The sequence below is a fragment of the Pyrgilauda ruficollis genome, unplaced genomic scaffold (assembly GCF_017590135.1).
Source record: "Pyrgilauda ruficollis isolate IOZ18807 unplaced genomic scaffold, ASM1759013v1 scaffold302, whole genome shotgun sequence".
NCBI lineage: Eukaryota > Metazoa > Chordata > Aves > Passeriformes > Passeridae > Pyrgilauda > Pyrgilauda ruficollis.
This window is the reverse complement of record NW_024524401.1, coordinates 137,577-149,441: the sequence shown is the minus strand read 5'-3', so window position 1 is coordinate 149,441 and position 11,865 is coordinate 137,577. Positions and strand designations below refer to the sequence as shown.

Genomic DNA, 11,865 nt, shown 5'->3' with positions numbered 1-11,865 from the left:
CCCCCCCCCAATTCCAGCCCCCTTCCAGCTCACCCATCGCTCCTGCTCCTTCCTCCGCTCCTCGGCGTCCAGCCGCGCCTGCTCCTGCCTGGGGGGACGGCACAGGGGGCGTCAGGAGGGGACACGGGGGTGGGACATGGGACAGGAAGGGACACAGACGGGAAGTACCAGCGGGATATGGGGACAGGGACACGGGGCTCGGACACGGGCAGGGACACGGGGATGGAACAGGGATGGAAACATGGGGCTGGGACAGGGACACAGACAGGGACATGGGGCTGGGGACACGGGCCTGGGACATGGGACACAGATGGGAAACACCGGTGGGATATGGGAACGGGAACACGGGAATGGGACATGGGACAGGATGGGACACAGATGGGAAACACCAGTGGAATGTGGGAATGGGACATGGGACAGGAAGGGACACAGATGGGGAGCACCAGCGGGATATGGCGACGGGGACACGGGGATGGGACATGGGACAGGATGGGAAACACCAGCGGGATATGAGGACAGGGACACGGGGCTCAGACAGGGACAGGGACACCGGGCTGGGACAGGGATGGGGACACGGGGCTCAGACAGGGATGGGGACACCGGGCCGGGACAGGGCTGGGGACACGGGGCTGGGACAGGCATGGAGGCCAGCCTTGCCCTCACCGCCGCTCCTCGATGAGCCGCTCCCGCTCCTGCAGCCGCCGCTCCCGCTCCGCCGCCTGCAGCCGCTCCTCCTCCATGCGCTCCCGCTCCCAGCGCCGCCGCTGCTCCCGCTCCCGCTGCCGCTCCTGCTCCTTCCGCTGCTGCTCCTCGCGCTGCGCACGCACCGGGATCAGCGCCGGGATCGGCACCGGGAACCGGCAGCGGCGGCTGGACCGGGAACTCACCGGCCCCCGCAGCAGGAGCGGCGCGAGGATCCCGCTGCCATTGGCACGGGCACAGGGAAGCGGCACCGGGACTGGGACCCGCCACACTTCGTACAGGGGCTGTCCCAGCCTCGGCACCGGGACCGGGACCCCACCGACCGCAGCACCAACACTGGCACCAGAACCCCCGGGACTGAGACCCCCCACCCCATGGGCAGTGGGACCCCATCGGCAGCGTCAGCGCCGGGACCCCCACAGACCGCAGGACCACCCGCTGCACCCCACACCGGGACCGGGACCCCCACCAAGCTCGGCACCGCGACCCCCGGGCTCTGCCCGGAGGCAGCAGCCGTGACCCCCATCCCCAGGATACCGGGGGACCCCCCAGCCCCCCGACCCCTCACCTCAGCCTGCTCCCAGAAGGAATCGCGCTGGGTGCGCTGCAGCTCCAGCGCCGGGTTGGTCTTGCGGTAGTTGGTTCCCTGGGGAGCGCAGGGGGGTCAGGGTGGGACCCCCAGAACCCCCCAACGCCCCCTGCCCAGAGAGCCCCGGGAAGGGCGAGCGAGCACCCACCGCCCCCCGGGTGCCCTCCCCGTTCTCGCAGGGACATCGCCCCCCACTCACCACCAGCTCCGGGGTGTCCTGGGGGGTCCTCCTGGGAGGGCGAGGGGCGGGGGGCTCCAGCTGGGCCAGCACTCGGCTCAGCCCCTCCAGCGTCACCTCCTCGGGGCGGCGGGCGCTGATCACGGCCGTGGCCTCCTGCCACCGGCACGGGACAGGATGGGACAGTGCCACCCCCCACCACGGCCCACCCCCCCCCGCACGGATCCACACTCCCCGGGGAACCTCGGCACAATTCCCATGGACGTGTCAGATGTGGGACTGGGTCCAGATGTGGGGCCGGATCCAGATCCCGGGCCCAGACAGATCAGCGGAAGCTGTTCCGGGGGATGGGGGGGGGGCAGGACCCCCCCGTCAGGACGGGATCAGGGGGGGGCAGGGATCCCAACCACAGCTCCGGCACGGCGGCCAAGACTGGGAGCACTGGGAAAGCGGCGGCTGAGTCAGCAGCGCCAGGAATGCGCCCGGGCACAGGCAAAGGTCGGGGAGGAGGGATGGGGGGTAGGAATGGGGAATGTGGGGGGGCGAGGACCCCGATACACCTCCCCAGCACCCCCCCGAGTGCTCCGTGCCCCCCACTCACCTTGAAGAAGCTCCGGATGGCCGGCAGGTGCCCGGCACACGCCGCCCGCTGCGATTCCGGCACCTTTTCCCCCACCTGGCACCGCAGCCTTTGCTCAGCCCGGGGGGGTCCGGTCCGGGGGTCCCCCCGAGCTGCCCCCCCGCACTCACCCAGCTGATAAGGACGATCCTGGGGCTGCCGGAGCCAGGATCGCGGACCCGGCACAGCCCGTACATGACGCTGCCCGCAGAGAATTTTCCAGCGAGCTCATCCGGCCCCCCGGCTGTAAGGAGGGGGCGTCAGAGGGGGTACGGGGAAACTCGGGGGACCCCCCCCCCAACACTTCCCGACAGCGTCGCTCCCGGTACCTCCGGAATCCAGGAGCTTGAGGTCGTGGTGCTTCTCATAGCCAAAGACGGCCCTGGGGGGGAGAAAGGGGGTCAGGGTGGGGGTCACTGTGGGGGGGGTCAGAGCTGGTGTCACTTAAGGTGGGGGGACCTGCCAGGCTTGGGCACCCCCCGCGCTCCCCCGTGCCACCAGCTTGGGATGAATTCATGGAAGTGCCGCCGGCAGCATCCGCCCCCGGGACAATGGGAATGTGGGAAGCGCCGGAGCGGCACGGCCCCCCCAGCGACCCTCCGGTGCGGCGGTGCCGGGACCCCCCGCCCGGCGCTGGGAGAGCTCAGGGGGCCCCATCCCGGCGGGACCCTCCCCCCCCCCGGGCATTCCCAGCGGCTCTGCCCCTCTTTGTTCCCGCGTGGCTCCGGTTCGGGGCGCACGCGGGACGGGGCCGGGCACGGCTCGGGCAGCACGCGCGGAGCAGGGCACGTCACGCATGTCACGGCATGTCGCGACAGGCTGCGGCGCCACATGGCGGGACAGAGCGCGGCACGCGGCCGGGCGGGCGCCCGGGAGGAGCCGGCGCTGGAGCGGGTCCAGCCGCGCTGCGGGGGCAGAGGGCAATGCCCGGGCGGCCGGTGGCCGCGGTCCCGTGACGCCTGGGGGCTGCGAGGCCGAGGAGCCCCGGTGCCGTCGCCCCCCACCCCGGGATGGGTGTTTTGGGGGACACCGGCTCCGGCCCCGCGGCACCGGCACCGAACTGGGGCCAGTCCGGGACCCCCAGCCCGGAACCCGCGACCGCCGGTGCAGGCGGCAGAACCCCCCCTTTCCGCACCCCGGGGTGCTCCCCGCTCCCGCAGGGCCCCCGGGCCCGTCCTGCCCCAGCCTCGGGCGGCGGCGCCGCTCCCAGCCCGCCGGCACCGGGAGGGACCGGGCGGGACGGGGCGAGACCGGCTGGGACTCCCGGTTCCCAGTTCGGCGGAATGGGCTCAGTCCTGGGACCCCCCCGCAGACCGGCACTCCCTGGCCGAGACCCCGGTGCCCCTCGGAACCCCCTTCCCGGTGCCGGTGACGGTGCCTCTCGGCCCGCCCCCGCCCTGGCCCGTGCCGGTGCCCGTTCCTGCTCCCATTCCCGGTCCTGTGTCCGGTACCTGTCCCAGTGCCCGTTCCCGGTTCCCCCTTCCGTTCCCGTCTCCGTTCCCGGTTCCCTGTGCCGGCTCCTCATTCCCGGTGCCCTGTTCCCTGTCCTCCCTTCCGTCCCCGTTCCCGGTCTCCATTCCCGGTTCCCGTCCCTCTCCCGGTGTCCCCCTCCCTCCCATTCTCACCAGTCGGTCCCGGCCCGGGGGTTCCCCACGTCCTCCCGCGCCGCCAGCAGCGCCAGCCGGTACCGCTCCAGCCCCGGCCCCGCCATCCCGATCCCGGGGCCGATCCCGATCCCGGGGCCGATCCCGATCCCGGGGCCGCCGCCGCCGCCGCCCTGCGCCCGCCCCTCCCTCCCGCGCCACCCCCCCGGCGCTTTCCACCGCCCACGGGCGGCACCGGGCGGGGCGGGGGCGGGAGCGGCCGGGAGGCACCGGCACGGGACGGGCGGCGCGGGGAGCGCTGGGACTCGGGCACCGGGCCTGGGTCCCGCACCGGGACGGGGCCGGTACCGGGATGAGGGTCCTGTACCGGGATGGGGGTCGCTGTACTGGGATCAGGATCCTGTACTGGGATGGGGGTCCCTGTACCGGGATGGGGGTCCCTGTATGAGGGTCCCATACCGGGATGAGGATCCTCTACTGGGATGGGGGTCTCTGTACTGGGATCAGGATCCTGTACCAAGATGGGGGTCCCTGTATGATGGTCCCTGTACTGGGACGAGGGTCCCATACTAGGATGGGGGTCCCTGTACTGGGATAAGGATCTTGTACTGGGATAGGGGTCCCTTTTTCAGGATGAGGGTACTGCACCAGGATGGGGGTCCCTGTACGAGGGTCCCTGTACTGAAATGAGCGTCCTGTACTGGGATGAGGGTTCCTGCACCAGGATGGGGGGTCCCACACTGGGATGGGGGTCCCATACTGGGATGAGGGTCCTGTACTGGGATGAGGGTCCCATACTGGACTAAGGGTCCCATACTGGGACGAGGGTGCTGTGCCACATTCCCATTTCTGGCCACGGGTGCCGGTTCCAGGTCCCACTCTGGAATGCGAGCGGAGGTCCCAGGATCCTCAGCAGGACACGGATGTCACAGCAGGATGTGGGGCAGGTCCCAGGGGCCCGGGCTGGGCCGTGTGCCCGGCTCCAGCACTGGAATGTGGCTGCGGTGCCAGGATCCCACCCCAGCACGAGGGTCCCCAGACTGTCCCCCATCCCTGGAGTCTCTCCCCCATTCCCTTTTTACACGAGGAAATGGGATTTTGGGATCTGGGGGAGTCACCGGGTCCCCCTGGACCATGAACGGGGTGCCGGGGGGGTCTTGGGGACATTCCCAGCCCAGTGTCTGGCCCCGCCGTCCCCACACGGCTCCGGTCCCAAAGCCTCTCCCATCGTTCCCTTATTTGGGCACCGCGGCTGGAAAATCCCAAATCCCCGGGGAGGAGAAAAATGCTGGAAAATGGGATCTTGGGCCCAGGGATACACACAGCCCAGAGCGCAGCGAGCCTGTCACCCCTGCCCAGGGTCACTGCTGTCACTGCTGTCACTGCTGTGAGTGGCATTACTGCTGTCACTGCTGTCACTGGTGTCGCTGCTGTCACTGGTGTTACTTTTTACTGGTGTCACCCTTACTGGTGTCACTGGTTTTACTGGTTTTGCTGGTTGTGCTGGTACCACTGCTGTCACTGCTGTCACTGCTGTCAGTGACGTCACTGCTTTGCTGGTGTAACCGGTAGTGCTGGTTTTACTGGTGTCACTGGTTTTACTGGTGTCACTGGAGTTACTGCTGTCACCGGTTTCACTGGTGTGTGCCGCTGCTGTCGCTGCTGTCACTGCTGTCACTGCTGTCGCTGCTGTCACTGCTGTCACTGCTGTCGCTACTATCGCTACTGTCGCTACTGTCCACTGCTGTCACTGCTGTCGCTACTGTCGCTACTGTCGCTGCTGTCCCTGCTGTCCCTGCTGTCACTGCTGTCGCTGCTGTCGCTGCTGTCACTGCTGTCACTGCTGTCGCTACTGTCGCTACTGTCGCTGCTGTCCCTGCTGTCCCTGCTGTCACTGCTGTCGCTGCTGTCGCTGCTGTCACTGCTGTCACTGCTGTCGCTACTGTCGCTACTGTCGCTGCTGTCCCTGCTGTCCCTGCTGTCACTGCTGTCGCTGCTGTCGCTGCTGTCACTGCTGTCACTGCTGTCGCTACTGTCGCTACTGTCGCTGCTGTCCCTGCTGTCCCTGCTGTCACTGCTGTCGCTGCTGTCGCTGCTGTCACTGCTGTCACTGCTGTCGCTACTGTCGCTACTGTCGCTGCTGTCCCTGCTGTCCCTGCTGTCACTGCTGTCGCTGCTGTCGCTGCTGTCACTGCTGTCACTGCTGTCGCTGCTGTCCCTGCTGTCGCTGCTGTCGCTGCTGTCACTGCTGTCACTGCTGTCGCTACTGTCACTGCTGTCGCTGCTGTCCCTGCTGTCCCTGCTGTCGCTGCTGTCACTGCTGTCGCTGCTGTCGCTGCTGTCGCGACCTCGCCACTCCGCCCAATATGGGCGTGGCCTCCCCATAGGGCGTGCCATGTGACCCCGCCCAATGGGCGTGGCCTTCGCCCGCTGGCGTGGGGTCGGTAACGGGCCGGGGCCGGGCGGGGGGGGCGCTGAGCGGGGCCGCTCCGCTGCCCGGGGCCCCCCGCGCCCCCATGGACCCCGACGTGGACTACGAGCGCCCCAACGTCGAGACCATCAAGTGCGTGGTGGTGGGCGACAACGCCGTGGGCAAGACGCGGCTGATCTGCGCCCGCGCCTGCAACGCCACGCTGAGCCAGTACCGGCTGCTGGCCACACACGTGCCCACCGTGTGGGCCATCGACCCCCCCGAGGGGGCGTGGCCGTCACGTGGCGGCGCGGCGCCCCCTCGCGGTGCTCCTTTGTCCGCGCGCGGGGCGGGGCGCCGGGGGGCGTGGCCGTACCGGCTGCTGGCCACACACGTGCCCACCGTGTGGGCCATCGACCAGTACCGCGTCTGCCAGGAGGTGAGGGCCGCGGGCACCGCCGGGCACCGAGCGGGGGAGCGGCGGGAGGGGCGTTACCGGGGACACCGGGCATCGCCGGGCACGGAGGGGCACCGGGGCGGGGAGGGGGAGCAACAGGGGGTATCGAGCACCCGGGAGCGGCCGGTACCGCACGGGACACCGAGGGAGGAAGCGGGAGGGGGTAGCGGGGGCACACCGGGGTGGTCCCGGTGGTTCCGGGCAGGGCGGTCGGTGATGGTGCCGTTCCCGGTGCCGTTCGCGGTGCCGGCAGGTGCTGGAACGCTCCCGGGATGTGGTGGACGAGGTCAGCGTCTCCCTGCGCCTCTGGGACACCTTTGGGGACCACCATAAAGACCGGCGCTTCGCCTACGGCAGGTGGGACCGCGACCCGCCACCGGAACCCCACCCCCTACCACCAGCACCTCCGGCACCCCCGAGACCCCCACCGCCACCCCAGCTCCTGCCACCGGCAGCCCAGCCCCCACCCCAGCTCAAGCCCTGCCCATCCCGGGATGCACGGAGCCAAAGGAGCCCCTTGGGCTCCCGCCAGCGCCCGGGGAGCCGCTCTGGCACCCCAAACCCTCGGGAAGGGGCCAGACTGCCCCCATCCCCCTCCGGGGACACCTCTGGGGGCACCGCGACCCCAACACTGCACCCCCCGCAGCCCCCGCCCCGAGCAGGGACCCGGCTGCCCACGGCCCCTCCGGAGCTGTGGGTGGGGGGCGGCTCCAGGGGGGCTCTTGTGGAAATCCTTGCGGGGGGCGCTGGGCTGACCGCAGGAGGGGCCCCCCCAGAGCTCCCGTGGCCCCCCGGTTGTAAACAGCCGGTCCCCGTGGCCGCTGGCACGTCCGGGCTCTTATCGCCGCCGCCCCGCGCCAGCCCCGCGGCACCGCTAATCTCCCCGCGGCACGGCGGGGCCCGCGGGTGGGGAGCCCCCCGGGGCTGGGGGGACTGGGGGGGCCGTGTCCCCGTGGCTCGCGGTGGCCCCGGGGCTGGCCGGGGCCCCCGGGGGGGCCGGTGGCGGCTATCTTGGTCTGGGACACGGGCCCGGCTCCAGCGGCGCCTCCCGGTCACGTCCCGTCCCGGCACGGACTAAAAACAACCCGGGCCCGGGGCCACGAGGCTGCTGCGGGGACTTGGGGGTACTGGCACCCCCGCTGTGTCCCCTGGCACACCCCCCATGTCCCCTGGCACGCCCCCCCCCATGTCCCCTGGCACCTTATGTCCCCGGAGCCAGGGCTGGGATGGCAGTGGCCGCCCCACGGTGGGCGCGGGGGCGGAATTGGGGACAACAAGCATGGAATGTCCCTGGTGCTGGGGGCTGGCACCCACCCAGGCACCCTCCGTGGGACCCCCCATGGGTGCTCAGGGGCTGGGACCACCGCGGGCAGGGGCAGCCCGTGGCTTGGCCGGCGGTGGTGACCCGAAGCCAGGTCCCGCCGGGTCCCTCCTGTCTCCTGTCCCTGTCATGGGGCTCCCAGAAGCCACGGAGTTCCCAGGGGATCGTGTGGCTGCGGGGATCTGTGGGGTTCCCATGGCTGTGGGGCTCTCAGGGGGTCCTGAGGCTCCTGGAGGGTCCCAGGCTGGGGACAGTGACCTGGGGCGGGGCTGGGACCCGGGTGCCGCCTGCGCTGGGCGCGTTTGGGGACAGCGGGTGACACCGGGACAGCGCTGCCCTCCCGCTGCTGCTCCTCCCCGCAGGTCGGACGTGGTGGTGCTCTGCTTCTCGCTGGCGAACCCCAACTCGCTGCGGCACGTGAAGACCATGTGGTACCCCGAGATCAAGCACTTCTGCCCCCGCACCCCCATCGTGCTGGTGGGCTGCCAGCTGGACCTGCGCTACGCCGACCTGGACGCCGTCAACCGCGCGCGCCGCCCGCTGGCCAAGTGAGCCCCCAGAGTGTCGCCCCCCGGCCCCACGGGGACAGGGACACCTCGGTGTGTCGTCACCGGGACCACCCCAGTCCCATTAAAATAAGGAGCCCTCCCTGTGCTGCTCTGGGCACCCCCAGTTTTGCCACCGCCGTGTGAGGGTGTGTCATGTCCCGGCAGGATGGGGTCCCCCTGTGGGTCGGGGTCTTCTGGCAGCTCTTGTGGGGTGGAACCTCTGCCCTGCTCAGCACTCCTGGCTTGGGGCCTCCCCTCCAGGCCTCCCTGGCACCCCCACAATGAGGGGCCACCCTCCCAGCACCCCCTGGCATGGCAGTGGCACCTCCCAGCATCCTTGGAAACAGGAGGGGCCGCCCTGGACACCCTCCTCAGCCCCCCACCCTGTCCGTGCCCCCCCAGGCCCATCAAGCCCTCGGACATCCTGCCACCGGAGCGGGGGCACGAGGTGGCCCAGGAGCTGGGGGTGCCGTACTACGAGACCAGCGTGGTGGCCCAGTTCGGGGTCAAGGACGTGTTCGACAACGCCATCCGCGCCGCGCTCGTGTCCCGCCGCCACCTGCAGTTCTGGAAGTCCCACCTGCGCAAGATGCAGCGCCCGCTGCTGCAGGCGCCCTTCCTGCCCCCCAAGCCCCCCCCGCCCCTCATCCAGGTGCCCGACGCCCCCCCCGGCCTGGGGGGGGGCTCGGCAGCGCTGTTCCAAGCCCCGCTGTGCGCCGACGTCGTCTTCCAGCTGCAGGGTGGCCACCGCGTCTTCGCCCACCGCGTCTACCTGGCCACCGCCTGCTCGCGCTTCTACGACCTCTTCACGCTGGAGGAGCCGCCCGAGACCCTCGGCGAAGGGGACGGGGGCACCCGTGACCTGTCATCGTGGGGCCGCGGCTTCCTGAGCCTGCGCTGGGAGCCGGTGGCCGACCCGGTGGCGGGGCGGGAGCGGCGGATGGCGGTGGTGGCCATGGACCGGGGCGTGCGGCCGGAGCCGCTGCGCGCCGTGCTGGAATATTTGTACACGGGGAAGCTGGAGCGGCCCCACGGCGACCTGCGGCAGGTGGGAGCGGTGCAAGGGATTCTTGTCCCCAAGGCAGTGGTGTCCCCATGGAAGGGGTGTCCAAGGGATTCTTGTCCCCTTGACAGCGGCGGTCAGCGAGTGGCTGTCCCTGCTCTGCAGTGTCCGAGGGTGGCTGTCCCTGGGCTGAGGGGTGGCATATCTGAGGGCTGGCTGTCCCCGCTGAGCTGTCCCCTGTCCCCAGACGTGGTGTTCCGCGTGGATGACGGCGCGGTGCCGGCGCACAAGCCGCTGCTCATCGCCGGCTGCGACTGGATGAGGGCCATGTTCCGGGGGGGCTTCCGCGAGAGCTACGCCGGCGAGGTGGGGACCAGGAGGGACCTGTGGCTCTGTGGGGCAGGGTGGGCATCTTTGCTTGGGGTCAGGGGGCTGCTCAGACCCCCTGGCCCAGGGACACGTGTGTCCTACTAACCTCTTGCAGAGGGAGCTGTGGGGGCTCTTCCTGTGCCAACTCAGGCGCTGCCAGGAGGGTCCCCCTTTCCCCCAGCTCCCTTTGGGGGTGTCTCTGAGGTCCCCCAAACCCCCCAATCCCACAGGTGTCCCTGCCCGGCACCAACTGTGCCTGCCTCCGTGCCGTCCTCGACTTCCTCTACACGGGGGTCTTCACCCCCACGCCCGATCTGGACGCCATGGAGCTGCTCATCCTCACGGACCGGCTGTGCCTGCCGCGGCTGCAGGCGCTCACCGGTGAGCCCCCCCCGCTCCCCGCACCCCCCCGGTACCCCCCGCACTCCCGCGGGCCCTGACGTCACCTGCCAATACCCCGCTGGTGCCGCGGGGCCGGATCGATCGTCCCCGTGTGTCATTCGCTGTCATTCGTGTGTCATTGTGTAAGCGCGGGGGGGGCCCGGGGGGCGCGTCCCCGCTGTGTGACCCCCCCCCGAACCCCCATTCGCGCGGGGGGGCCCCGGGGGGCGCGTCCCCGCTGTGTGACCCCCCCCGAACCCCCATTCCCCCCTCTCCCAGAGCAATACGCCGTGGACGAGCTGCTCCGAGCCTTCATGCAGCGCGTGGAGATCGACGAGCAGGTCATCATCTACCTGGAGATGACGCAGGTATGGGGGGTTGGAGGGCACTGAGACCCCCGGGGGTGGGGCACAGGGACTCTCAGGTGATGGGGTGACCCCCCCAAATCCCTCTCCAGTTCCACAACGCCCGGCAGCTGGCGGCGTGGTGCCTGCACTACATCTGCACCAACTACAACCGCGTGTGCCGCCGCTTCCCCCGCGAGATGAAGTTCATGTCCCCAGGTACGGACGGGGAGGGCGCGGGGCTGGGGGGGTGGGCACGGGGAGGGGTTCCCCCTCCGTGCCCCCTGAGCCCCGGGATGTCCCCGCAGAGAACCAGGCGCACTTCGAGCGGCACCGCTGGCCGCCGGTGTGGTACCTGAAGGAGGAGGATCTGTACCTGCGCTCCAAGAAGGAGCGGGAGCGCGAGGAGCAGCTGCAGCGCAAGCAGCACCCCCGCAGCAAGTGGTGCTTCTGGAGACCCTCACCCCCCGTGTCCTGAGCGGGGGGCGAGGGGAGGGGACCCCCGAGTGGGGCTGGGGGCTAGGGGAGGGTTGGGAGCCCCTGTGATGAGCAGGGGGTTTGGCCCCGGGGTCCCCGTGTAGGGTGAGGGGGCTCAGCTGGGCTGGGGGTCCCTGTGGTGAGTGGGGGGCTTGGGGCTGGAGGGCTTGGTTGGGCTGGGGGTCCCTGTGCTGGGCTGGGGGCTCAGGCCCTAGGACCCCCACACTTGACTTGAGGGGCTCAGCTGGGCTGGGGGTCCCTGTGTGGAGTGAGGGGCTTGAGCTTGGGGCTTTTATAAAGGGCTGGGGGGCTCAGCTGGGCTGGGGTCCCTGTGTTGAGTGGGGGGCTTGGGCCCAGGGCTCCCTTTCAGGGCTGGGGGTCCCTGTGCTGGGCTGAGGGGCTCAGGCTCAGGACCCCCACCCTTGGCTCCAGGGATCCCACACTGAGCAGAGGGGTTGGCCCCAGGACCCCCACTCTGGGCTGTGGCTCTCAGCCCTGGGACCCCCCCACCACTGAGCCAGGGGGCTTGGCCGGGGTGAGGGTCCCCCAAGGGCTTGTTTACCCCCCTCCCCCGGCTGTTTACAGGCTCTGCCGGGTCACAGCCCCCGCTCCCACCGTGCCTTTCCCCGGCGGGGGGGCCGTGATGAGCCCCCTCCCCCCGGCAGGGCCCCCCCGCCCCGGCCAACGCTGGTGCTACCTCTGACCGAGCAGTATTTGGGGCTGGGGGTGCGCAGGGAGCGGGGGCTCTGCCGCTCCCCCTTTCTTTTCTGGGGGGTCCCCACCCCCGTAGGGCTCTCTGGTGCTGTATTTTCTCCCCCCCGTGGGGCGGGGGGGGCCAAGCTGTGAGCAGGGCGGGCTGGGTG

General features: G+C 70.5%; 2 protein-coding genes across 2 annotated transcripts in view; one reads left to right on the top strand and one right to left on the bottom strand.

Moving 5' to 3' along the window:
- LOC121356944 (drebrin-like) overlaps positions 1-3,888 on the bottom strand; it is a 6,317-nt gene extending 2,429 nt beyond the window's left edge. Inside the window, exons 1-8 of the mRNA XM_041473843.1 lie at positions 3,714-3,888; positions 2,418-2,470; positions 2,220-2,332; positions 2,071-2,145; positions 1,491-1,625; positions 1,271-1,348; positions 664-815; positions 34-88 (exon numbers count right to left, since the gene is read on the bottom strand). Coding sequence (XP_041329777.1) covers positions 34-88; positions 664-815; positions 1,271-1,348; positions 1,491-1,625; positions 2,071-2,145; positions 2,220-2,332; positions 2,418-2,470; positions 3,714-3,799 — 747 coding nt within the window. The 5' untranslated portion in view covers positions 3,800-3,888. The remainder of the gene's footprint in view (positions 1-33; positions 89-663; positions 816-1,270; positions 1,349-1,490; positions 1,626-2,070; positions 2,146-2,219; positions 2,333-2,417; positions 2,471-3,713) is intronic.
- A 2,239-nt stretch (positions 3,889-6,127) lies between these two features.
- On the top strand, positions 6,128-11,144 carry LOC121356935 (rho-related BTB domain-containing protein 1-like). Its single transcript, XM_041473832.1, has 9 exons — positions 6,128-6,333; positions 6,475-6,541; positions 6,813-6,916; positions 8,243-8,428; positions 8,831-9,797; positions 10,031-10,181; positions 10,461-10,549; positions 10,639-10,744; positions 10,834-11,144. The coding sequence occupies exons 1-9, from the start codon at positions 6,209-6,211 to the stop codon at positions 11,001-11,003; spliced, it is 1,965 nt and encodes a 654-aa protein (XP_041329766.1). The 5' UTR covers positions 6,128-6,208; the 3' UTR covers positions 11,004-11,144.
- The last annotated feature ends 721 nt before the right edge of the window (positions 11,145-11,865 follow it).